A 25,508-nucleotide genomic window follows, 5' to 3' on the forward strand; every position below is an offset into this window, starting at 1 on the left:
TTGTTTGCACAGACATATAGTTTCAGTACCTTTAGGCTGACTGATGACGTGACTGACGCCCAGTCGCTGGCACACATGATGGAAGGCCTGATTTCCAGGATTACACCACTGGTCCATGTAGTCGCTGGAGCACGTCCAGATTAAATTGTTAAGTGCATCGTAACAGGCCCCTGGAACAGTTGTTATAAAAAAATTTCATTAGTACTCATAGAACACTTAAGAGAGATATTCCAGGAAAACCTGAAGAAGGAAAAACAAGCCCAACAGCAAAAACATTTATTAAAACTATAATCAAACACATAAATAACAATCTAACAAGAAAAATATATCTGATGCAGTGTTATTTTTATACTATTATAGTAATTATTAGTTTTTAATTATAGTTTAAATTTAAGTATTAAGTATTTTTTGTTATGTGCTTTGTTTTTTATGCATATTTAAATGTATGTTTAATTAATTTTTATTTCAGTTTTAGTAATTTCTACTACGAAGACTGTTTTTTTATTTTTCTGTTGTTTTGATTAAATAAGGTCTCTGCTTTCAAATGATGTTTTTCATATATTCTGTTGCCTAATATATAGAACATGCAATATGAATAAAAATATGTGATGCAGTGTTATTTTATACTTTTACAGTAATTATTAATATTTCGATTTTGCATTTATTTTTACACTTAAATCTTTTAATGTAGTTTATATTTTAGTATTTTTTGTTATGTGCTTGTCTTTTTTATACATATAAAAAATGTATATTTAATTAATTTTTATTTCAGTTTTAGTAATTTCTACTACCAAGACTATTTTTTTTATTCTTTTGTTGTTTTTGATTAAATAAAGTCTCTACTTTCAAATAGTTGTTCATATATTCTGTTGCCTAATATGAAGAAAACTCAATCTGAATAAAAATATGTGATGCAGAGTTATTTTATACTTTTACCTTACTACATTTATTTTTACATTTTAATTATGTAGTTTATATTTTAGTATATTTTGTTATGTGATTTTGTCTTTTTTGTGTATATTTAAATTAGGGCCGGGACTCGATTAAAAAAATTAATCTAATTAATTAGAGGCTTTGTAATTAATTAATCGAAATTAATCGCATTTTAATCGCATATAAATATTTGACCTGAGAACAGTGAGAAGTAAGTTTTTACATATGGATTTTTAGTATACCAATGAAGAATGACTGAATACATAAACTTAAGCAACAAAATATTGTTTATTTTTGTTCAACCAAGTCCAACAAACCAGTGCAATATTGACATTAAGTGTAGCAATAGGATACAGTGTTTCCCCTTTTTTTTTTTCCGGTACTTTACCCTACTTTGTGTAATAACGAAAACATTTATTTCAGTGAAAAAATAAGTCCAAAACTCTCTATTTTAACATTTTGAACAATAGGGCTTTACAATCTTTTGCTATTTTTTTTTTAAAAGAAATTCTTGTGTGTTTTAATTTTTCTCATAATCAAATGAAAGCATAAACATTTATTTATTTTTAATCAAATGAAAAATAAACATCTTTAATTTTTGGCAAACAAACAGAGGTTTGCTGTTAAAATCAATAAATAATAATAATTTAACATTTAAATAATAATTGTAGTATTTTTTTCTACAATTAAGTGGTTAATCTTGTTGTTATATTTATTTTTTATCATATATATTGTTTTTTGTCAATTATTTAAATAGGAATATTGTTCTGTTTCATGTTAAACCGTACTTTTATTTTGACAGGTTGCCGTGAAGTTTCTGTGTGTAAAGTATGATATGATGCTAGTTAGTATGCGTGTAGTAAAAAAAAAAAAAAACGCGTCTCCACCATTGATATATACAGATACAAACGGAACATGCAGGATTCGTATTAAAACGGTCTTTTTGCATTTCAGTTTTGACAGACACTAGTCCATATCGCGATTTGAATTAAGTGACAGACCAACTTTTGATTTATCAATCCAAAAATCGACGAATTTACGTGGCATTCCGCGCTATAGTAAATTCGTTTTTTATGAATGGAGTCCGCGATCCAGTCTGTGTTTTCTTGGAGGAGACATTGTAAACACGCCCCCCCCTAAGATAATGGTAGGGGAAACACTGGGATATTTAGAAATATACTAGCCTACATTTCAGAAATTCAGGTACCCTATAGGTAGGTAGACCTTCTGTAAAAGCATTGAGGTGATACTTGAGGCTCGATGTGCTGCGGTGGTGCTCCAGTATAATCGGTCCGCTGAAACTCATTCAGTGAGAAACGTTCCGCGGTGCAAAATTAAGTGCGATTAAAATGCGTTAAAAAAATTTAACGCGTTATTTTTGTGTAATTAATTAATCTAAATTAACGCGTTAAAGTCCCGGCCCTAATTTAAATGTATGTTTAATTCATTTTATTTCAGTTTTAGTCATTTCTACTGCCAAGACAATTTTGTAATTTTTCTCTTGTTTTTTGACTAAATAAAGTCTATTTGTTCAAATTATGTTTTTCAAATATTATATTTCCCAATATGAAAAAAATAAGCAACAAAAATATATCAACAACAATGCTGAATCATATTGGTGAATTCTTCTGAGATGTGATATGCTTTTTTATATCAAGTGCGTGATGCATGAAAATGTCTGATTCTTACCCAGTCCAGCAACCTGTGCCCCACGACCCAGAGAACTTCCTGGAGCGTCTACCAGATCAGCACGACTGCTAAACTGACCGTCGGACAGGTTAAACACCAAACTAGACGCCAAGACTAGGAAAGAAAGCATAAGGCAGTGGATAAGAGTGTTAAAGTTAAACTAGGTTTTCAATAAAGTTCACCAGGTTTGGAACAACATAATTAGGTAACAGTGGTGTTAAGAATAGATCATGTTAAATGGTTAATCACCATTCTGACAGAATTTAGTTTGAAACAACGCTACATTAAAGGGTTAAGTGTTTGTTCAAGGTATAAATAGATCTTACTCTTAAGGGAAGAAAGGCCACTGGAGCCACCGAAAAGCGAGCGTGTGGCCGAACTCCCAGCTACACCCGGAGCGGGCGCCAGCATCACCAGATACGTCCCGCACACGTACATCGGCGTCTTCCTCAGTGTTTTTATAGACAGACCACAGCTTGTGTTGACTACTGGGACGAGAAAAAACAACAAGAGGCCACATTTAACACTGCGATTAAAACTACAGTGACGAAATACAGCACAGCAAGATGTGAACTTGCAGTTGTGGTTGTTTTGTTCTCAAATTTTCCGATTCGACAGAGTTAAAAGTGTCTCTCTTTAAGTCACTTCTGCAGCAGGGCTCGAAATTGCGACCGTTTTGGTCGCATATGCTCCCAAAATTTAATCTGCGCGACCTCAATTTATATTTGGGAGCATTTGTGCGAGTGCGAGTAATTGTTGTGGTGCGACTTGCTTTCATTTCTTTACAAGACTTTGGCTAGCCTAACTACTGCACAGACTGTTGTGAGCTGATGCAGTGACAGGTTCGCCGTTCTCTCCTTTGATTGTGGACAATTAGAAGTTCTTCACAATCTGCTTTTGAAGAAATCTATTTCGTGCTACAGCGTACATTCTGTCAGATACAATTCTGCCGCCTCCGTCTCAATATAGTGTACATCGCAGTGTTGTTTTTGACAACCATCTTAGATTTAGTCTTAGTCTTATGGACTAAAATGCTTCTTAGTTTTAGTCAAATTTTAGTCACTTCTATATGTGATAGTTTTAGTCCAATTTTAGTCGACGAAAAGTCAAAAAGGTTTTAGTCTAGTTTTAGTCGACGAAAAGTCAAAAAGGTTTAAGTCTAGTTTTAGTCAAAAAAAGGGGAAAAAGTAGTCTTTTAACAAATTAATGTAGGTCAGTAAGTATTTTGCTGTTGGGTAGTGTCACTTATAAGTTTTGAAAATAGCAGATCTATAGTTCAACACAATGTGAGCTTCCGGATCAACTATTTTCACCAATAATTACAATAATGAAGGAATGTTTTAGAACATAAAAGACAAACAAGGATGGAATGCTAAAACGGCTTGCCATACTAGTATAGCAAAGAGTATTTAATGCTAAAACGGCTTGCCATAGCGTCAGATACTTTTTAAGTTTTAATTGGCATGCACAATAAGCGGAAATGTCATGCATTTTAAACGTCTGACGGACCACCCACTAACATTTTCGTCTATTCTCGTCTCGTCAACGAAAACTCACACACGTCTCGTCATGTTTTAGTAATCAACGAGCCATTTTTATCTCGTCATCGTCTCGTTATCGTCATGGAAAAAAGTGGCGTCAACGAAATGATTTCGTCATCCTCATCGTCGACGAAAACAACACTGGTACATCGCCGCATAAATACACATCAGATGATAACTCAGCGGCAGAGTTCCACTCACGCAGGGGCGTAATTTCCACTCGGGACACTTTTCAAAATCCCGTTGGTGTCCTCCCACTTTCAAATGGTTTTGTTAAAGTAATCTCTTGTATTGTAGAATGCACGCGGTATTGTTAAAACGAAACCAAAAGTAAAACTCGCACACGCATTCAAAAGCAATTTTAATACCCCACGTTTAGAGAGCGACTCCCCAATGTGCGCAAATTAGGCTACATAACATATCTAGGCTGTTATTAGTATGTGGGCTATAATAAGCTGTATTGTGTCTATAGCTCTGTAGCAGAAAAATTTGGTCGTTTGCACTTTGAATATTGAAAGAGTAGCCTACTTTGATCATGCCTGCATTTATTGTCTACACGACTAAGAAAGAAGTGTCATTTATTTTTTGTTGCTATACTGTAGATTGTTTAAAATGCAGTGGTTGCCTCTAAATGGCTTTAACTCTTTATCTTTGACCTCTTTAAATGGCTGTAACTATAATACAGAAAATAATCCTCTTCATGTACTCATATTTTCATTCATTCTTGTCTCTTGCTTAAGGCGTAAAATAAATATATAAAAAATGCGGTAACACTTTAGAATAGGTAACACTTATTCACTATTAACTTTGACTTATTAGCATGCATATTACTAGAATATTGGCCATTTATTAATACTAATTAAGCACATATTAATACCTTATTCTACATCCCTAATCCTACCCAATACCTAAACTTAACAACTACCTTACTAACTATTAATAAGCAGCAAATTAGGAATTTATTGAGGGGAAAGTCGTAGTTAAAAGTGAATAAGTGTTCTAAAGTGTTACCAAAAATGCTTTCAGAATAAGCCCATTTGCTTGTAAAACATCTGCATTAAGAATTGACCATGAAGAATAAAGATCGGCACATTACTAAAACGAAATTAGGTGCTCCTAAAAATTTTTTTGGTGCTCCTAACTTTTTGAAGTTGGGAGCACCAGTGCTTCCAAGTAAAAAAGTTAATTTCGAGCCCTGTGCAGTCTTGCATTCAATAACATGGTATTACCTGCTACTGCAGTTTTTGAAAAATATACTTTTAACAATTGCAGTACACTAAAAAAATGTTTCTCATTTTTGTAGAAACGAAGCCAAAAGCGCTGGTGCTTGGGAACAGCCGTGGCACATACAACATACAGCAGCATTACCCGACTGCTCCTCTTTGACGGGGTTGGTGATGGCGGAGCCGGTGAGAGCAGCCAATGTGGACGAGTGCGAGGCACGAAAGCGGGACATACGGCTCAGGAGCAGCTCGTTCAAACACTTCGACGACTCGCCTTCCTTTCGAGACAGGATTACCCGATCCTGTGTAGGACTGGCCACACACAAACCCGACTCAGTCTGCAAAACATAAAACAGATCATGCGTGCTTGTGAGGTCTACTGAACACTATGTGCTTACTACATTAACGATAATCCTTGTGAAAAAAAAGTGTGCTTGACTGTACTGAGAGTGCACTTCTTGTGTACTTCAAATCTTAAAAGTATACTTTTAAAAACAATGTGCAGATCATTTATTTATTGAATTGAAGAGACACTTTCACTGTTTCTGAACACACTTAAGTACACTTTGAAAAAGTTCAGTTGTAATAATGTCAAATTAAATTTTGTACTTTAAAGTGTATTTTAAATCTTTTTTAATAATCGTTTGTTGTGAATGCTTATTTTGATGTGCTGACTATTATCCTAAAACATGTAAAGCACTTGATTATAATTGTAACTGCAGTGTGTTAATGTCAATTTTAAATAATATATTTTTAATTGCAACTTTGTTATTACTAATGTGTAATTACAAAATCTATTTAAATATATGACAAGTTTCAACAGAAATGAATTTCAAGTATAATTTAGTTTATCAAAAATGCTAGTCAGTACATTCAGGAGTATTAAACCAATAGAAGGTATCATGAAATTACACAAAGATGTACTTTTTATTTTAAGTGGGTCAAAAAAGCACCCTTACGTTGTTAAATAATTGCATTTAGCATAACTTTGAAATAAACATTTTCATTTAATTTAACTTTCATTTTTTTGTACAAGTTTTCTACAATTTTAAGTTTAATATGCAAGTGATGCATTCTTTAAAGAAATATGCACTAATTTGCATACATTTCTAGTACAAAAAAAACGAAACACTGAATGAAGTCAGTTTCAGAATTAATTTGTTTAACTGTTTAATTTTTCAATTATTTTTTTCACATATTAGAGTCAAAAGTTTTTACAGAGAATTTTGGGTATCTCATTTTTGTCAATACTTATACAATATTTTTGGGGGAATAAAATGTTGTATATAGTCAAGCAAATTATATATGAATACAAATCCCCCTGTAAAACCTTCGGGAATAAAAATGTAAAGTTTGGTGTGTGCGTGTGCTACAGAAGTGAAGATTTATGGCTTAGTGTAGGATAATAAACTTAAAAATATTAAAAATATGTATTGTAATGGAAATGTATTGACACAAATAGATAAAGCGCTATAAAACAAATGCTTAACAGTGTCTTTTGGATGTTTTCCCCTAATCTGAAAAAACACGTTATGAAAAACCAAAAAGCCCCTTAAGTGTCTAAAAACATTGCATTCAGTTCCACATTTAAGTATTTTAATATATGTGACCCTGGACCACAAAACCAGTCTTAAGTCGCTGGGGTATATTTGTAGCAATAGCCAAAAATACATTGCATGGGTCAAAATTATTGATTTTTCTTTCATGTCAAAAATCATTAGGAAATTTAGTAAAGATCATGTTACATTAAGATTTTTTGTAAAATTCCTACTGTAAACCTATCAAAATGTAATTTTTGATTAGTAATATGCATTGTTAAGAACTTAATTTGGACAACTTTAAAGGTGATTTTCTCAGTATTTTGATTTGTTTGCACCCTCAGATTCAAGATTTTCAAATAGATGTATCTCGGCCAAATATTGTCCTATCCTAACAAACCATACATCAATAGAAAGCTTATTCATTGAGCTTTCATATGATGTATATATCTCAGTTTTGTAAAATTTAACCTTATGACTGGTTTTGTGGTCCAGGGTCACATATAGTATATTATTTCTGTAAGTATGCTAAAGTGAGCTTCTTTTTCACAAGGGTTACCAGTCATTGCATGCAAACTTTTTTTTAAATGCAACTACAAAACTGCACAGAGAACATAATGAAATTATTAAGTCTGATATTAGCAAAGTCTCATACCGTTAGCTGGAAGACATCCATGAACACGGAGTGGCCTTTCTGAGTTTTCTCGTTGATGCTGACAGGTGACCAAACCCAGTAGAGGTAGGTACCGTCCGAACAGAGACGCAGACTGGTCAAGCAGCTGCCCACTGGGAAATGATGAAGCGGCATCGCTACTATTTGAGAAACCTACAACAGAGAGAAACCTGGAGTTAGAAGCTTTCACAAATAAAGCCTAGTTACTATCCAACATCATGTCATGACAGTAGGGCTGGGCCGATAAACGATATCATATCGAATCGCGATAAAATTTATGTTACTAACGATGATAAGCTCTAGACATTTTTTGCTCGATATGGATTAATCTAAGAGCCAATCACACAGCAGAAATATGCGACAGCGGCCAATCAGCGTGCAGCATGCGTGTGCACGTCAAAGTACAAAGTTCATTTCCTACCGCACTTTGCGAAGCAACCTTACACCAGGACGACAAAAAAAGAGAGTGGAAGCAGCGACGAAAGAGAAACTAACTCGAGTTATTATCCAAAGATGTCGAAGTTGTCGACAAAAAAAGGTAGCACGAATTCCGTAAGTGGTTTGGCTATCTGAAAAGTGACTCTCAGCTCAGCTGAGAGTTTGGCGCGATTGTTAAAACTGAAACCGAAAGCAAAAAACGCACGCGCATTCAAAAGCAATTTTAATCCCCCTTGTTTAGAGAGTGACTCCGCAATGCGCGCAAATTAGGCTACATGACATATCTAGGCTGTTATCAGCATGTAGACTATGATAGGTTGTGTATGTCTATAGCTCTGTATCATGCTTGAAACATTCCGTCTCTATTTGCACTTTGAATAATGAGAGAGTAGCCTACTTTGATTATGGCTGAATTGTCTGCACTTATTACGATTAGGAAAGAGCTGTGTCGTATTTTTTTGTTATTTATACTGTAGATTGTTTCAAAATGCAGTGGTTGCCTCTAATTTAAATAGCTCAACCTATAATAGAGAAAATGAACAATTGTGTTTATAATAATAAAGAAATAAATAAATGTGTTACAAATTATGTTTTTACAATAATTTTATGTTCACATTTTGTACATTTACTCTCATTTACCATACTCTGTCACCACTTTTATTTTATTTTTTCATTTATTTTAGTGAGTTATTTTAATTTTTAAGGCCAAATCTGTAATCTGCTTTTGTTAAAAAAACTATACTTAAAAATGTAATTTAATGAATCCTTCAATTTTTGTGGCTTTAGTCATTGTTGGGATACCATTTTAAAGCTGGCAACATCAACAGCTTATATCGAAATATATATCGTTATCGTTCAATATGTGAAAAAATTACATTTTTGCCATATCGCCCAGCCCTACATGACAGACATTTTTTTTTTTTGGGTAACTGTCCAGGGTTAACTTTACTCTGTCCATTCAAAGATTACACCAGTAATGTTTATTTATTTTCATAGTCACGTTACATGATTTTGCTGATTTGCATGTGATATTAGGTTTTTATGGAAAAGCGAAGGCGCACTACTGGTAAGGGGGGTGGAATGGGGTGCGATGACCATTTCATCTTGATTACTGCATTTTCATGATCGTTTGAAGCAGAAATCGAAACCGAATTTACTTTAATTGCGCAGCCCTAATAAATACAATGTTCAAAAAATTTCTAAAGCTACAATTTATAATGTCTACTCAGGGCTCAACATGCATCTCATGCAGTCTCAGCATGGGGCCAGCATGCGAGACGCTCGGGACAGTAGACAGGATCGTCACTGCCTTGTCACCAGAGTATGTGAGCGGAGTGGAGCGGCAACAATTTCCCCTCCGTGCTCTGCGCATTTAATAATCGCTCCGCTGCAGCTCCGCTCCGGGTTCACAATTGCCCGCTCCTGCTCCACTTCTCCCTCACTGATATCAGAAACACTGCTCTGCATCAAAAAAAAAAATTCTGAAATAATGTTTGAAATATAACGGTCCTGTTCATAGCATGTATTAAAATAAAAAATACTAAAATAAAATAACAGGAGAGTTTGGGACACTAGTGTGCAAACTTTGAATCTAGTGAAATGATTCGAGTCACTTGCTTTATTCCTGAACCATGCGTTCGAACGAATCAAATGAATGATACGATTCAGTAATTTCAGTTTCTTGCCGCCACCTGCTGGCAGATCCTTTCAATTATTGAAATCTTAAATAGCAACCTCTCAGGGATTCACTCCACCAACACTTATTCATCAGCATTGAAGGGCCTGAGTTGGACCATTTCAGTGGCCAGAAAGTAGTTGAAAGGTGGCGCTCTCAGACAGAAAGGGCTCTGAGAGTATCGCTCTAGAACAGAGACAATATTTCTGATCTTCTGATCAAGACCAGGAACAATCCATCACAATAAAACTTTTAACATAAATTCTTTCCTTAATAACTCTCTGTGTACTAATATTCCTTTAATAGGAGTCTTCTATACATTTAATGCATAGTTAACTGGTAATCTGGGACCATCGACCTGGACAGACTGTTGTGCAGAAATTTAGTTACATCACAATTATAATTTCTTAAATTGTCAATTGTATTTAAAGAAAAGTTATGCTGAATAAAAAGTGTATGTATAGTTGTTTTTGGCTTTTGACACATTATTTAAAATATGTGGCTAAGAAATAACTATTAACTTTTTTTTTTTGGTGGGGCGAGTAAAAATTTTGTCAGGGGAAGTAAAAATCGGAACCACTGAGAAAAAGAAGAAAAGTAGAAAAAATCCTTAGCGTTGAACCCTGCTACTTGATACTTTCTCATTTAACACAAAATAGCTTTAAACAATCTTTTGTGGGTATTTTCACAGTCAAATTTTTTTTGCGATTAATTTGATTAATGAATCAACACACCATGTAAATAATTAGATAAAAACATTTTTAATTTAAAATGTAAAATTTAAACAGCCCTAAATATAACACTTATCTGTAATGTCAATTTGACAGTGCACTGTGAAGGCTGATGGTCATACCTGCAGTGTGAAGGGGTCGATGACCTGGCACAGCTGATGAGGTTTGGTGTCAAAAGAGGCCGGACGGTGGAGCAAAAAGCCACTACTGTGTGCCACCCACCCTGCTTCCAGTTCCTCATTCCGACAGTACACAAAACCCCTGGGAAGAAGAGCAGAGGAAAGAATTTCAGGGATTTCCCAGGACTGTCAAAAACGAGTGGAGTTGAGTATTTTTAGCAGCGGTGCTTTTAAATGGAGATGCTACTAACTATTAAACAAATACATCAAATATGGGTTAAAGGCAGGGTTAGCCATTTTAGAGAGGACAGCAATAGCAAGCTAGCTTTGAAAGCATAAGATCCCATTTTCCCAAGCCATGCCTCCTCCAAAACACATGAAACCCACACAGGCTTATAAAGACGTCAGGTTTTAAATGCTCTAGCTCTTCCAGCTCCTATCCAGCACTGTCATGGATAACTAAAATAAACCATTAAAAATGATTTGCATTAACAAATAAAAAAAAATATGTGATCCTGGAAGACAAAACCAGTCATAAGGGTCATTTTTTTTTAAACTAAGATTTATGCATCATCTGAAAGCTGAAGCAATTAATACTAATGTATATTTCCAGTGATTTGTTGAAAATCACCTTTAAGGTTGTCCAAATGAAGTTCTTAGCAATGCATATTACTAATCAAAAACTAGGTTTTGGTATATTTACAGTAGGAAATGTACAAAATATCTTCATGGAACATGATCCACGAAAGAAAAATCGATCATTTTGACCCCATACAATGTATTTTTGGCTACTGCTACAAATGGTATTTTTTTCCATGGACACATTTATAATTATATGAAAAAAATAATCTAAATAGAAATATTTTTTTTTAAAAGCACATATCAAAGTTAAAAAAAAAAAAAAAAAAACTGAGAATATAAAAACTAAAGGTAATTGAAATAATATGACAACAATACTACTACTTTAGTCCATTACATTTGCTAAGTTCTGGTCAGTTAATAATGCACAAAATCCACTCTCCAAAAACTACAGAATGTACTCACCCCCTTGTCATCCTAGATGTTCATGTCTTTCTTTCTTAGAAATTTCAATTTTTTCCTCCATATAATGGATTTATTTGGTGACCAGAGTTTGAACTTCCAAAATGCAGTTTAAATGTGGCTTTAAACTATCCCAAATGTGGTTGTAAATGATCCCAGCTGAGGAAAGGGTCTTATCTAGCAAAACGATTGGTTGTTTTCAAAAAAAAAAAAATAATAATAATAAATTCTATAATTTTTTTAAGTCAAACACTCGTCTTGTCTTGCTCTCCCTGAACTCTGTTTTCCGGTTCAAGGCAGTTAGGTTATGTCAAAAAACTCCCTACTCATGTTTTCCCTCAAGTTCAAAATCATCGCCGTTTTTCTTTTTTGTTTAGGGTGTTTTATCTTTTTTAGCGATGTTTTGAAATTATTTTTGAAGTTAAGGGAGAAAATACCACGGGAGTTTTTCGACATACCCTAACTGTCTTAAGCCAGAATATGGGTGAATGACGTGACTTTTTTATTTTTGTGTCCATATTAAATTTAATTAAATTTAAAAGGGTTAAAATTTCAAAATAAATGTGAAAAATGTTTGCATACATTCTCTTTTTGTGGACCATGTCTAAATTTTCTGGTTTTAATATATTTTCAAATAATATTTGGAGGACGATAGCAAAAATGTCAATGTGGTGTAACCGTAAAAACTTAGTAGCAAACAACTGATCTTGTTTAAAAAAGCTGAAATTCTCAATAAAACACTAGATCAGCTGCTTTGGCATAATCTTACATTAGTACCATTTAATAGCAAATAAAAGTAAACGGAGCACTATCGTTCTGAATATTATAATTCATTTGGGGAATTACGCGAGTCAAGTCCAATTCCTGAAGTGCCAATGTGGTGTAACCACCATTCAAGAAGCCATTTGAGATCATGTGACAGGAAATTAGATCACAGAGAAGGACCTCTGGTGATACTAACTGCTGCATGCAAAGGTTAGTAACTCTCTTTAAAATGTGAGTTCAGGGAGAGCAAGACAAGATGAGCATTTGAGGTTAAAAAGTATATCAATTGTATTTTTTAATGAAAATAACCAATAGTTTCACTAGATAAGACCCTTTTTGCTCGGCTGGGATCGTTTACAACCGCATTTAGGATCGTTTAAAGCTGCATTTAAACTGCATTTTGAAAGTTCAAACTCAGAGGCACCATAGAAGTCAACTATATGGACAAAAATCCTGAAATGTTTTCCTCAAAAAACATTATTTCTTCACGACTGAAGAAAGAAAAACATGAACATCTTGCATGACATTATCTATATTTTTTTTTTTTCTGGAAGTGAACTACTCCTTTAATAGAGCTGTATAGATTACAGCCAAGTGAATGCTATATATCAAATTATAGATTAAGAAATTGATTCAGATGGTACACTTTTTTGATATTTAATTAAATTATAAATTAAATTATAATTCAGATACCTTACAGTAGCTTTGGTCCTGAAATCCTTATCAATTAAATATTTATATACAAACTTTCTACAAAAAATTTCTAAGTGGTTTAACTGTTACAAACATCCAGGTCTCCCCTATTACAATGACATTTTTTTTTAAGCAAAATATGATTTATTTTCAACATGTCCAACACTTCTTTGTGAGATTCACCCATAAGATTGAGGAAGTGCCACAAGAAGTTGACATTTAAGAGAGGAAAGAAACACTGACGTTTCAAAATTTCACAGGGTCCGAACGTCTAACAAACATAGTTGCTCACAGAGCAGATATGAGAAAGACAGCAGAACAATGCAGGAGCTGTAGAAAGAGCACAATACTGCCCTCCAAAGGCAAAGCACAGTAACTACACATTTGGTCAAAATTTAGTTAAGGCTTAAAATGGACTTTGTGACAACTGTTTTGTCTCATGGCAAAGTCTCCTGGTTCAATTTTGTCCCGTTTCAGAAAAACAAGAGTGTTGTTTCAGAGAAACGAGAGTGTTTGAATAGCTGTCAAAAAACTTTAAAGGCATTTTTCTCAGTTTCAGTTTTTTACGTAGTTACTGCACTTTGCCTTTGGAAGGCAGAATAGTAGCCTGAAGGTTACTGGTACAAACAGAAGAGCAGGGCAGGAGGTGAAGTGCTGGTTATGTCGTTTTAGAGTTACCTCAGTGTCCCATGCTGCCCTGAGCCCAGCTTGCTTAAGCCCTTCCCAAAAGAGTTTGTCGTGTAGAGATAGAAACCATCTGTAGCCAGGCTGCGGCCCAGGTCTGTGTCTGAGACGGGCAAACAGAGAGAAAAAGATGACAGAGAACGTCTGAGGAGGCAAAAGACAGCAGCGCTGAGAGATGCACCAGAAATTCATTTTGAAAGGGAAAATTACTTAAGGTCTACAGCAAAATAGGAGCAAGGATTGTGCTGGTATGCTTAGGGTCCTATTAGATCCGTTTTATATTTTCCCAAATCCCCCTTTTTAAAAAAGCATTTTAATTTTTATTGATTTAATTTTAATGGTAAACTAAATAGTAACCATAAATCATGTCTAATATAATTGAACAAGAATGAATTAAAATTAAACCAATTTTTAGCCTATGAAATGTGTTTTATTTTTTCCCCAAATTCAGTTTTATTTTTTTACTTTCTTACTTTTTATTTTTGGTTTAAGAATTTAGTTAAACAAACCAAAAATAAAAACTGAAAAATAAGAAAGTAAAAAATAAAACTGAACTTGGGGAAAAATGTAACTTTTAATAAATTCTTGTTCAATTGTATTAGACATGCTTTATGATTACTTTTTAGTTTACCATAAAAATGCGTGAAACAAAGTAACAGAAAAATTAAATTTTAATAAATGGAAACTAAAAACTAAAGCAACAAACAAAAAAAACCTAATATTCCATGACCTGCACAAAATAAAATTCCCTGACTTTCAATGTCTGGAATAAGCCTTTTAAAATTCCATGATATATTCTGGAAATTCCATTATCTGTGGGAACCCTGTTTAATAGTCTGTTTGCAGATTATTATTTACATGCACTGCTCCATATCACCATGCAGTGACATTTTGGAAAAGTGTGTGCCTTCAACTCTGTTACAGCGATTGCTCAACTTTCTTAACACAGGCAGAAAAATGTGTTTATAACAATAGTATATACAGTCATTTATCCCTCACCTTTACTCTCTGCTCCAGCGGCGCTGCTCTCTGGTGTGGGCAGCATGTCCTCAAAGCCCCATGACACACTGTGTTTCCCCCCTAACAAACAGGACGGTGAACCTGGACCTCCCTCTAGAAGCAGCAGTCTGCGAATGAGAGGATATTATGCATTTCTGAGCAGCACATCAGCATATTAGAATGATTTCTGAAGGATCATGTGACACTGAAGACTGGAGTAATAATGCTGAAAATTCAGCTTTGATCACAGGAATAAATGACATTTTAAAATATATTCACATAGAAAATAGTTATTTGATATTGCAATAATATTTCACAATATTACAGTTTTCCTGTCCTTTTTGATCAAATAAATGCAGCCCTGGAGAGCTACTTTCATTTCTGTTTCCAGCCAAAAAGTCAAAAAATTCTTAAATCAAGAAGGATTTTCAGAAAAAAACAAGTCAAAATGAAGTGTGTTTTTGATTGAAACAAGCAAAATAATCTGCCAATGGGGTAAGAAAAATAACCCTGTTTTCTGTTTGAAATCAGATTTTTTATTTTTTTTTTCTTACCCCACTGGCACATTATTTTGCTTGTTCTAAGCAAAAACTCACTTAATTTAGGATTTTTACTCGTCTAGAAAATCCTTCTTGATTTAAGAATTTTTAGATATTTTGGCTGGAAACAAGACAAAAATCTAAGTAAGAAAAAAAATTTTTGCAGTGTGGCCGGTATAAACAGTCACATGACCAAAGTTTAATTTCTGTTTGCAGCTCTGAAAAATCAAGTCAATAAATCTACAGAAAAAGCAGCCAGTAAAACCTTTTATCATCCAGATACAACTCTTTCTAGTAAGGTTACAGTTTTAAAACTGGTTAATAATTGCCACCCTGTTTATTCTGTAGCATTCATAAAAGTTAACAGTTAACAGAAGCAGTGTATTTTTTTCTCTTCACAAACTGTAACAGTAGGACACATCTCACCTGTAGAGAACATCCGCCACTGGAAGCTGACCCAAGTCTGTCTGTTTCTGCAGGAGGTGGACAGTGTGAATGAACGTTTTGAGGGAACCCCTGCGAACACAGACAGAACAACAGTTTTTTGAGTTTCTTCTGCCACAGTGATACATATGGCAATGAAATCAAGAAACTCTTCCCTAGACATATCAGATCAAAAGCGGTGGAAGGAGAAGCACTGAGACACTTCAGTAAAGTGCCGTGTGTCTCAGCTTACCACTCGTGATTGACTGGATAAACTGATTGTTTAAAAGGCCCAAAATGCATTGAGAGTGCCATAGCTAACAACTGGGGCAAATGTACTGAGGGAGATTTAACTAAAAGATATCAACGTTTTCCAGTTTTGGCCCCCCAGACAAAATTTTCAGAAATGCTATGTTTAAATATGAAAATCAAGCATTAATAATTAAATATGAATGGAAATCAGAACACTGGATGAAGTCAGGCTCAAAAATCTTGTATTATTTTGCATGACACATTAAGGTTTTTACAAAGGGGATTTTGGGTCCATTTTTATCACTCTATAAACCAAAAACTTCACCTTGTTTTTAGAAATTAAACAATGTAAATCAGGTCAAATAAACCACTCTGTAAGAACCTTCAGAATAAAGACAGGAATAAAACTGAAGCAAAACTCACAGGTTTAAAGATACAAATTTTAATTCAAATCTAAAAGAGTTATAAATAAACACTAAAATGTGCATTTTGTATGTTTTCTTTCCACTAGTGTGAAAGAAGACATGTTAGGAAAGTAAAATAGCTAGTGATGCATCAAAAATGTGGCATAGTTTCGTAGGGCTGAAGTCATTGACCAAAATGTGACTTAATTAGCATTTATCTGATGGTGTCTATTTCATGCACACAACATGTAGTAACTACAAAATGTAAACTTTTTTATTTTACTCAATAGAACTCAATATCAATCTTTTAGTCTATGCTATTTCTGTTGTATCATCTGCCATCCAATAATTGCAATAAGCAAAGTGCTTTTGACTTTTAATATGAAACAAAGTAACTTCGTCCATTTTATCATGAAGTACAAAAAATGAATGCACTTTAGTTGCTCTTCAATGTGGCATGACAGATCATGGTAGCACCTCATTTCAAACAGCAAGTGAACTGATCATATCTTGCTCTTTACTGCAAGTTATAGCACAAATTAAGCATGAATGAAAATCAGAAAGTGTTAAAAGATAATGCCCAGGACAATGTCCATAAAAGAGCTTGTAAACAGCTTGTAAATGTCTTATTACCTCAGGAAAGATATTCAATGTCCATAAACATTGCAGGAGCATTTCGCTAAATATATGCACTATATTTTATTGTATTTTTACTCAACATGTAGTCTTCATTATGCAACGTATGCTTGAATAAATCTGTTATGAAAACAAGTTTTATTGTTTGAATGTTTATGTTTCAACAACAGAATGAAGTAGAAACAATTCTGTCATTAAAAAGTTTACATGAAATGGCATGGATAGTTTGTATTTGAGTGTTAAAAAGGGCCCAAAATACATTAAGAGTGCCATAGTTAACAACTAGGACGACTGTACTGAGAGAGATTAAAAAATAATAATAATAATAATAACTAAAAGATATCAATTCAAACAGCACATGAACTGATCATATCTTCCTCTTTACTGCAAGTTATAGCACAAAATAAACATGAATGAACATCAGAAAAGGTTAAAAGATAAGTTACAACTTGCCGAAACGTATCATATCTCATGTAATTGCTCAACAGTGTTTCAAGCTCAAAAAAAACTTCAATAAAACAGCTTGTAAATATCACATTTACCTCATTCAATGTATATAAATGCACTAGTCTGATAAAAAAAAAGAATATTAAAAAGAGGAGCATTTCACTAAATATATACACTATATTTATTCATTAAATTTTTACTCAATGTAGTCTTCATTATGTAACATATGCTTGAATAAATCTGTTATGAAAACAAGTTTTATTGTTTAAATGTTCATGTTTCAACAACAAAATGAAACAATTCTGTCATTATAAAGCTAAATAAAAATGGCTTGTTCAGTTTGTATTTGAGTGTTGATTCATTAAATAAATGCGATTAATTAATTGATTATTAAATACAATTTATTTTCAGTTTTGGTTTTCAGCTAGGGCTGTGCAATTAATCGAAATTCAGTTTAGTTTTCGATTTCGGCGTCAAACGATCATGAAAATGCAGTAATCGAGATAAAAGGTTTATTGCATCCCATTCCACCCTCTTTCCAGAGACGGAGCAGAACATGGACATGTAAAGTTATCTTTTAACTCAAGGTGCGCAGCTAAACGGTCAAATACACGCAAAAAATATAACGTTTTTCAAAATAAGGCGCTTGGTGATTATTCATGTAAACCCTTGTCAGTTCTGTCTTAAATGATCATAAACAGTTAAGAATGAAAATACGTGTGTAACAGTATATTGGATGCGTGTGGCTCTTAAAGCAGCAACAAATAATATTCCTTCTGCCGTCTCTGTGCTTAATATTAATAAAACGTAAAAATACAAAGAGAAAAATCACTCACTGCTCTTGAATGAAGGACTTTTGTAATTTTAATTAAGAAACAAATTATGTTTAATTATTACAGTGAAGACATTCTTTTATTTTACATTCGAATAATTACATTCAATTTCTGTAGTATTGTTAGACTACTTTAGACTTACATAAAGGTTTTCAGTATTTTCTTTAAAAAACATTTTTTTTTCTTTTTTTTAATGTTGTATTGCTATCTTTAAATTAATCACTACTATAAAGTTGTGGACCCAGTCATAATCGTGTTAAAAAATTGTAATTACAATATTGACCAAAAAATGATTAGGTCTGCTCGATTTTGGCAAAAATCATAATCACGATTATTTTGGTCAATATTGTAATCATTGTTATTTAAACGATTATGACAGGGTCCAAAACTCTATATAGTGATTCATTTAAAGATAGCAATACAGTGAGAAAAAAAAGATTAAAAAAAAAAAACTGCTTTTAAAAACTACTAAATATAAATGCAAATCTAAAGTAGTCTAACAATACTACAGAAATTGAATGTAATTATTTGAAAGTAAAATAAAACAGGGTCTTCACTGTAATAGTTTAACATGCTTTGTTTCTTATTAAAACTACAAACGTCCTTCATTCAAGAGCATTGAGTGAGTGATTTTTCTCTTTGTATTTTTACGTTTTATTCATATTAGGCACAGAGACAGCAGAAGGAATATTATGTGTTGCCGCTGTACCACACGGGTCCGATATACTGTTACACACGTATCTTCATTCTTAACTGTTTATGATCATTTAAGACAGAACTGACGAGAGTTTACATGAATAATCACCAAGCGCCTCATTTTGAAATGTTGTTGTTTATGTGCACCTTGAGCTAAAAGATAACTTTAAATGTCCGTGTTCTGCTCCGTCTCTGAGCGCAAACACAGAACAGCGCAAGTTTTCTTATGTGTTATTAAAAACACAACATCGAAGATACATTAATAAATCAAGCATGTCCCATTTTATGAAAGTCACGTTACATGATTTTGCTGATTTGCATGTGAAATTAGGCTTTTGTGGAGGAGCGAAGCGCACCAGTGGAAAGGGGGCGGCATGGGGCGCAATAATCGTTTGATTTCGATTACTGCATTTTCATGACCGTTTGAAGCAGAAACTGAAACCGAATTTCGATTAATTGAACAGCCCTACTCATGATTATAATTTTTGTCAAAATCAAGCAGCCCTATTTCCAGCTACATCAAAACTTTATTTATTTATTTTATTTATTTTTTATATTCCTTCTGCCGTCTCTGTGCTTAATATTAATAAAACGTAAAAAATACAAAGAGAAAAATCACTCACTGCTCTTGAATAAAGGACTTTTGTAATTTTAATAAGAAACAAAACATGTTTAATTATTACAGTGAAGACGCTCTTTTATTTTACATTCAAATAATTACATTCAATTTCTGTAGAATTGTTAGACTACTTTAGACGTACATAAAGGTTTTCAGTATTTTCTTTAAAAAAAAAAAAATTAATCACTAATATAAAGTTGTGGACCCAGTCATAATAGTGTTAAAAAATCGTAATTACAATATTGACCAAAAAATGAATATGATTATAATTTTTGTCAAAATCAAGCAGCCCTATTTCCAGCTACATCAAAACTTTTATTTTGGTCTCTGTGTTTCGTTAAAAAAATATTTTCAGTGCATCACTAAAAAAAAAAAAAAAGCTTTGAATGTTAAAACTGGCCTGTGCATGAAGTAACAAAGATTTTACAAACCATTGCAAAGTGACTAAAGGCTAAAAACAAACTCACCTTGCACACGACAGAGCCACAAGTGCAGCTGCTGCGTTCTGCCTCTGCTGTTGGGTCAGTAGTGGCCTCGCCTGGGCCGTTCCCTCCGGCTCACTTTTCTCCTCCAACCAGGAGCAAAGCAACCTCTCCAGGCCATTAAGGCAGTCTGCAGGCTCCTTGCCCAGGCTGAGCGGCTGGCAGTCGCGCAGACACGCGAGCAGGACCTCGGCCGTGACCCCACAGAGAGCGGGGTCGTGCCGAGTTTGCGACTGCAGTAGCGGAAAGACCAACAGGAGGCCGACACGTGAGGTAAACGGTGCCTGGTCGGAGCCGGCGGGCATCGGAGAGTGGTGAGGATGGTGGTGATGTTGAGGTTGCAGGAAGCCCTGTCGCTTAAGCAGGGCCAGCGTCTCGTCGTCGGTCCCTCCGGCGCTCCCCGGGACGACCCCGTCGTGCTCCTGCTGCTCCTCCAGGGCCAGCTGTCGCTGAGCCCCCCACAGTCCACGCAGCGCATTGAGACGGTACTCCAAAAGTCGCGTGTAAGCGTTGCTCTGGTTTCCACAGACGGCTCGCAGGCGCTCTGCAAGCTCCACCGGGTTCTTGGTCTCGAATGTCAAGATCTGCAGGAGCACAGAAAAAAACATGAAGCATATTTTGGCACAAGACCCTCATCAGGTTAATCTAAAGGTTCCCTCATTAGGTTTTTTGCTTTACCTAACATGTCAAGTAGACAATTTAAAATAAAACATTTAATAATTCAGTAATCAGAAGACTTATTTATTAACTATTATTCTTGGCCAAAATAAATATAATGGGGCTGTCAAATCGATTAGTGCATCCAAATTTGTGTGTGACGTATAAGGATTTGACAGGCCAATTTTAAAATACAAAAAATAATATCTATTGTAATTGTTCAAACAATAGAAATGTTGTGTACACATAAATACAAATTATTAAAAAAATAAAATTTAAAAATCCAAATAAATTCAAAATTTTAAATTAAGTGATGTTTGTGATTTTTCAACTAGTGGTCGAACCACATGATATTTGGTCACACCACATGAAATTTTTAATTCAGTCAAAATTTACCAGCAAAGAATTGGCCACCTAAACAAAACAACCTAGCTCGCCACAAAAGGTCACTATGAAATTTATAATAAAAATAAATACTTTTTTTTGTTGAGGTCATACCACATGATATCCAAATGTGGTAACTACATACCAGACGTTGAAAAGTTTTTTTTTTTTTTTCAAATTTGAAAGGAGTTAAAAACCTGGTTGATGCTTCCCTTTTTTTTTTTTTGCTTGCTGCATCCATGGATCCTTGGCAAATTGGTATATGATGCAACATCCTATCTTTGAATTGATTTCAACATAAAAGTCCCAAAATGGTAGTTTCTTGATAGTCGCACCACATGATATTTTATGTTTCGCATTTTTACAGGATACACATACATACACATATATATATATATATATATATATATATATATATATATATATATATATATAAAATAATGCTGTAATATTTTAATTGTTATACAGCATAGATAAAATAAAAAAATGTGACACTCCGTAGTACTTTAATAAAACAGATGCTCACCATGTTCAGAAATTCTTTTAAAAATAAATTGCATAAATCATGTTATGCAGATTTAAAAGGAAAAAAACATGAATTAAAGTATACACACGCACTAGTGGTGGGCAATACTTTATCACAACAAATTATATCACTATATCTCACAACACAATTCTATGGAACAAGTCAAACTAAAATCTCTCATACAGCATAACAGCAGACCTATGACAAATTATTTTATTTTTTTTACTTAATGAATATATTTATTTAACACCATGTTAGCACCAAGGCTATTTGCTAAGGCTAAACTATTAAAGACATCGTTTTATCTACGAGCCTTTTATCTTTCTGCTCAAAAGTTTCTTTAATTCAAGCAGTTGGGATTTGCCTTTTCTAGATCTGCATTTCCATTTGAATCTTCTCTATTAGATAATCTGCCCAATTTTCAAGTTGTGGCTCGTATACTGAAAACCTTCTTAGTAACTATATATAATTACATGATATAAATGCGTAATTAATCAAGCTATTTGCTCAGCGTGTGACAAAAGGGCCTGGTTCTCCTGGATTAAGTTACAAAAACTACACTAAACTTGCTTAATTTCAAGACGGACATTTCTGAAAGTAATGAGTCAGAATTCTATTCTGTTACTGAGATCTGACTCATTACGTTCAGTGATGCACAGCAGAAAATAGCGCATCTTTCCCTTTGCGAACCGCACACAAAAGGAACCAGTTTAGTCTCACAAAAGGAGTCAGTTTAGCATCTCAAAATTCAACATTTTTCAACTCAATTGCATAATATTTGTTTCACATTATTGTTTAAGGGCATTCTGACTTCACCCAATGATATAAGATTTATTGTGTAGACATTTTTTCAGTAACAAGTCTGTGTTTTAGTATTGTGACATCTTCATGTCTGAATAGAAGGAAATTGCATAATATACTGTATAATCGCCATTTCTAATCAAACTTTAAACTCATGTCACCTTATTCTTTCTAAAATGAACTTTTGTAGATTAGATTCAATGCTGCTACCTGTGTGGGTTTTTTTCACCTGTAGAATTTCACTTGAGGATTCAACAGACAGATGTTTTAACAACTCAGATAATATAACTGCTATTCATCAAGCTGTATGTGATCAAAATAACAGACTGGAAGTGCACAGTGACATTTGTATGGCAAACACTGAAACAGCAAGACAGCAACAAACGAGAGGAAAAACAACCAGATGGATCTAAAGGAGGAGACGGTGGTTCTGGAGATGTTTCTCAGATGGGCATGGTTCGTACTGGGAGGTTTGTAGTCTTGCTACAGTATTCAGTGCCACAAAAAAACAAAACAACAAATTAAAAATAACAATAACTACCAGGTAAAAAAACTGTGCAAAACCGCCTTCCAATTTACAAATGAGAAACTCTGATATACTTGTGACCGAGTTGTGACAATATATAATATGGATAATATCATATAATATATATGTGACCCTGAACCACAAAACTAGTCTTAAGTAGGACGGGTATATTATATTTATATATTTATATAATATATAAATACATTGTACGGGTCAAAATTATATATATATTAAAAAAAAAAAATTATGTCAGGTAAAGATCAAGTTCCATGCACAAAAATATATTTTCTACCGCAAATAAATCAAAACTTAATATTTGAATAGTAATATGCATTTGCTAAGGACTTCATATGGACAACTTTGAAGGCAATTTTCTCAATATTTAAATTTTTTTGCACCCTCAGATTGTAGATTTTCAAATAGTTGTATCTCAGCCAAGTATTTTCCTATTTCCTAACACACCATATATCAATCCAAAAATTATTTATTCAGCTTTTAGATTTATAAGTCTCAATTTCCAAAACAATGTACCTTTATGACTGGTGTTGTGGTTATATATAAAGATCAGTCCTAGGAAAGCAAGCGTGTAGCGAATGTTGTTTATTATATTGTTTATTATTAAAGTGCAATGGTCTGAACATTAAAATGTGTAAATGTACCGCTGTAAAAAACTTTACTTGCATTTTTACAACACTGTAAATGTGTCCCATCATGCAACCAGAAAGAAAGGAAAAGCATGATGTAAGTAGACCAGTAGACCAGTGGTCAAGTGCAATAACCACAAGTGTGGTATTGGGACAAGCCCTGACAGTAGATGCATCTCAATTCGTGTACTATTCTATTCTATCTTGTAGTAAGAATAGTGTGCACACACTGAAAAATCTAAAAAAGAAAAAGTGCACTTTAAACACCTGGATGGTGGCAAAAAAAACAAAGTGTGCACCAGACACTAGAACAGCTACTTCAAAACTGAAGGTCAGGTTCAAACAATGTGAAAAAAATAATAATAATAATAAATAAATAAATAAATAAATAAATAAATAAAAGGTAAAAATAAAATAAATTACAGATGGAAAACAATTAGTCACGATTAATTAAATAAAAATAAAAGTTTATGTTTGCATACTATGCGTGTGTTTGTGAGTAATGAGGGATAACCTCCCCAAAAAATATGTCTTCAAAGAAAAACTAATTTGTACAAATGTATTTAATATGTTTCTTTTTTTTATTATTTAAAAGACGTAATCAAGTATTTAAAAAAAGAGTTGGATAATAATTAGTCGTGATTAATCAATTAAGAATAAAAGTTTATGTTTCCATACTATATATGTGTGTGTAGTGTGTATGTTTATTATGTGTGTGTATATATATATATATATATATATATATATATATATATATAAACAAATATTTGTATGTAAATTCTTGTATATAAATTATAATATATATAAATATAAATATTTTACATATAAATCTAACATAATGTTCCTTGATATACACACACATGTATGTGTGTTTAATTATAGATACATAATAAACATACACACTACACACATATAGAGTATGCAAACATAAATTGTATTTAGAATCAAATAACCGCGACTAGTCATTTTTCAGCTCTAAATTATATAATAAACAGACTAATATTTGATTAAACCAAATAAGCACATAAATTAGTAATTTAGTAAATAAATAAATATCAAATAGCATAGTACTATAATCAGTAATAATGTAAATGTAATATTTTCAAAATAATATTGAATGAATTTTCACTATAAATTGGGTCTTTATGCAAGAAACTATATAGAGATCTTTTACATTTTAGAACGAGGGACTCTTGTACAAGGACGATCATATTTACGGACCTGTGGACATCTAAAAGACTAAAATCTCTGCGATGGAGCACATAGTGTGTATTTAGGACTAGATATTAAAATATAGTATATATATTAAGATATTAAAGGAAACATCTGTGTCTGAATCATAAGTTCATATTTGTCCAACAGAAATAGCAAGCCATTCTGGTTTCTATGGTATACTCGTTTCAGCATACTATTTAGGGCACACTCATTCTAATCTCGGATATCATTTAGGGTGGATAGCTTGCGAATTGGGACACATAGATACCAACCTAACAACGCCCTTTAGCCGTGACTATATGCCTATAAGCGCAGTTTAACATGGCTGTACATATTTCATAACTCTGTTGAGGAAAATCACATTGTGTGGTTAGGACAACATTAGTGTTAGAGCATTTAGCTTACTATAATAGTAAATATTACGGCAGGCGTGCTGAGGTAAATATCACTATATGCTGTCGTTTATGTTTGACGTTCTAAATCTAAATTCTAACTTACATCTATTGTCTTAAACATCTGTGGTTTCCACCTTAAATTGTAACATGAATCCCACGGACAGGTCAATAGCTGCCTGCCACACGCCAGTGAGAGATTCAACTCCTACTAACGTTAGCCTGTCTGTCTGTGCTATGCTAACGCGTCAAACACCAGAGACGCACAAAAACACTGTGGCTGTCTCTAT

The 25,508-nt window shown here is 33.5% G+C and overlaps 1 protein-coding gene across 1 annotated transcript in view; it reads right to left on the bottom strand.

Moving 5' to 3' along the window:
- The window catches only part of LOC141331836 (probable E3 ubiquitin-protein ligase HECTD4), a 112,914-nt gene that overhangs the window by 86,857 nt on the left and 549 nt on the right, over positions 1-25,508 (bottom strand). The window contains exons 2-11 of the mRNA XM_073836872.1: positions 20,059-20,657; positions 15,708-15,797; positions 14,743-14,870; positions 13,738-13,846; positions 10,564-10,702; positions 7,580-7,750; positions 5,532-5,724; positions 2,949-3,110; positions 2,623-2,736; positions 30-170 (exon numbers count right to left, since the gene is read on the bottom strand). Coding sequence (XP_073692973.1) covers positions 30-170; positions 2,623-2,736; positions 2,949-3,110; positions 5,532-5,724; positions 7,580-7,750; positions 10,564-10,702; positions 13,738-13,846; positions 14,743-14,870; positions 15,708-15,797; positions 20,059-20,657 — 1,846 coding nt within the window. The remainder of the gene's footprint in view (positions 1-29; positions 171-2,622; positions 2,737-2,948; positions 3,111-5,531; positions 5,725-7,579; positions 7,751-10,563; positions 10,703-13,737; positions 13,847-14,742; positions 14,871-15,707; positions 15,798-20,058; positions 20,658-25,508) is intronic.

The sequence above is a fragment of the Garra rufa genome, chromosome 3 (assembly GCF_049309525.1).
Source record: "Garra rufa chromosome 3, GarRuf1.0, whole genome shotgun sequence".
Classification (NCBI taxonomy): Eukaryota; Metazoa; Chordata; class Actinopteri; order Cypriniformes; family Cyprinidae; genus Garra; species Garra rufa.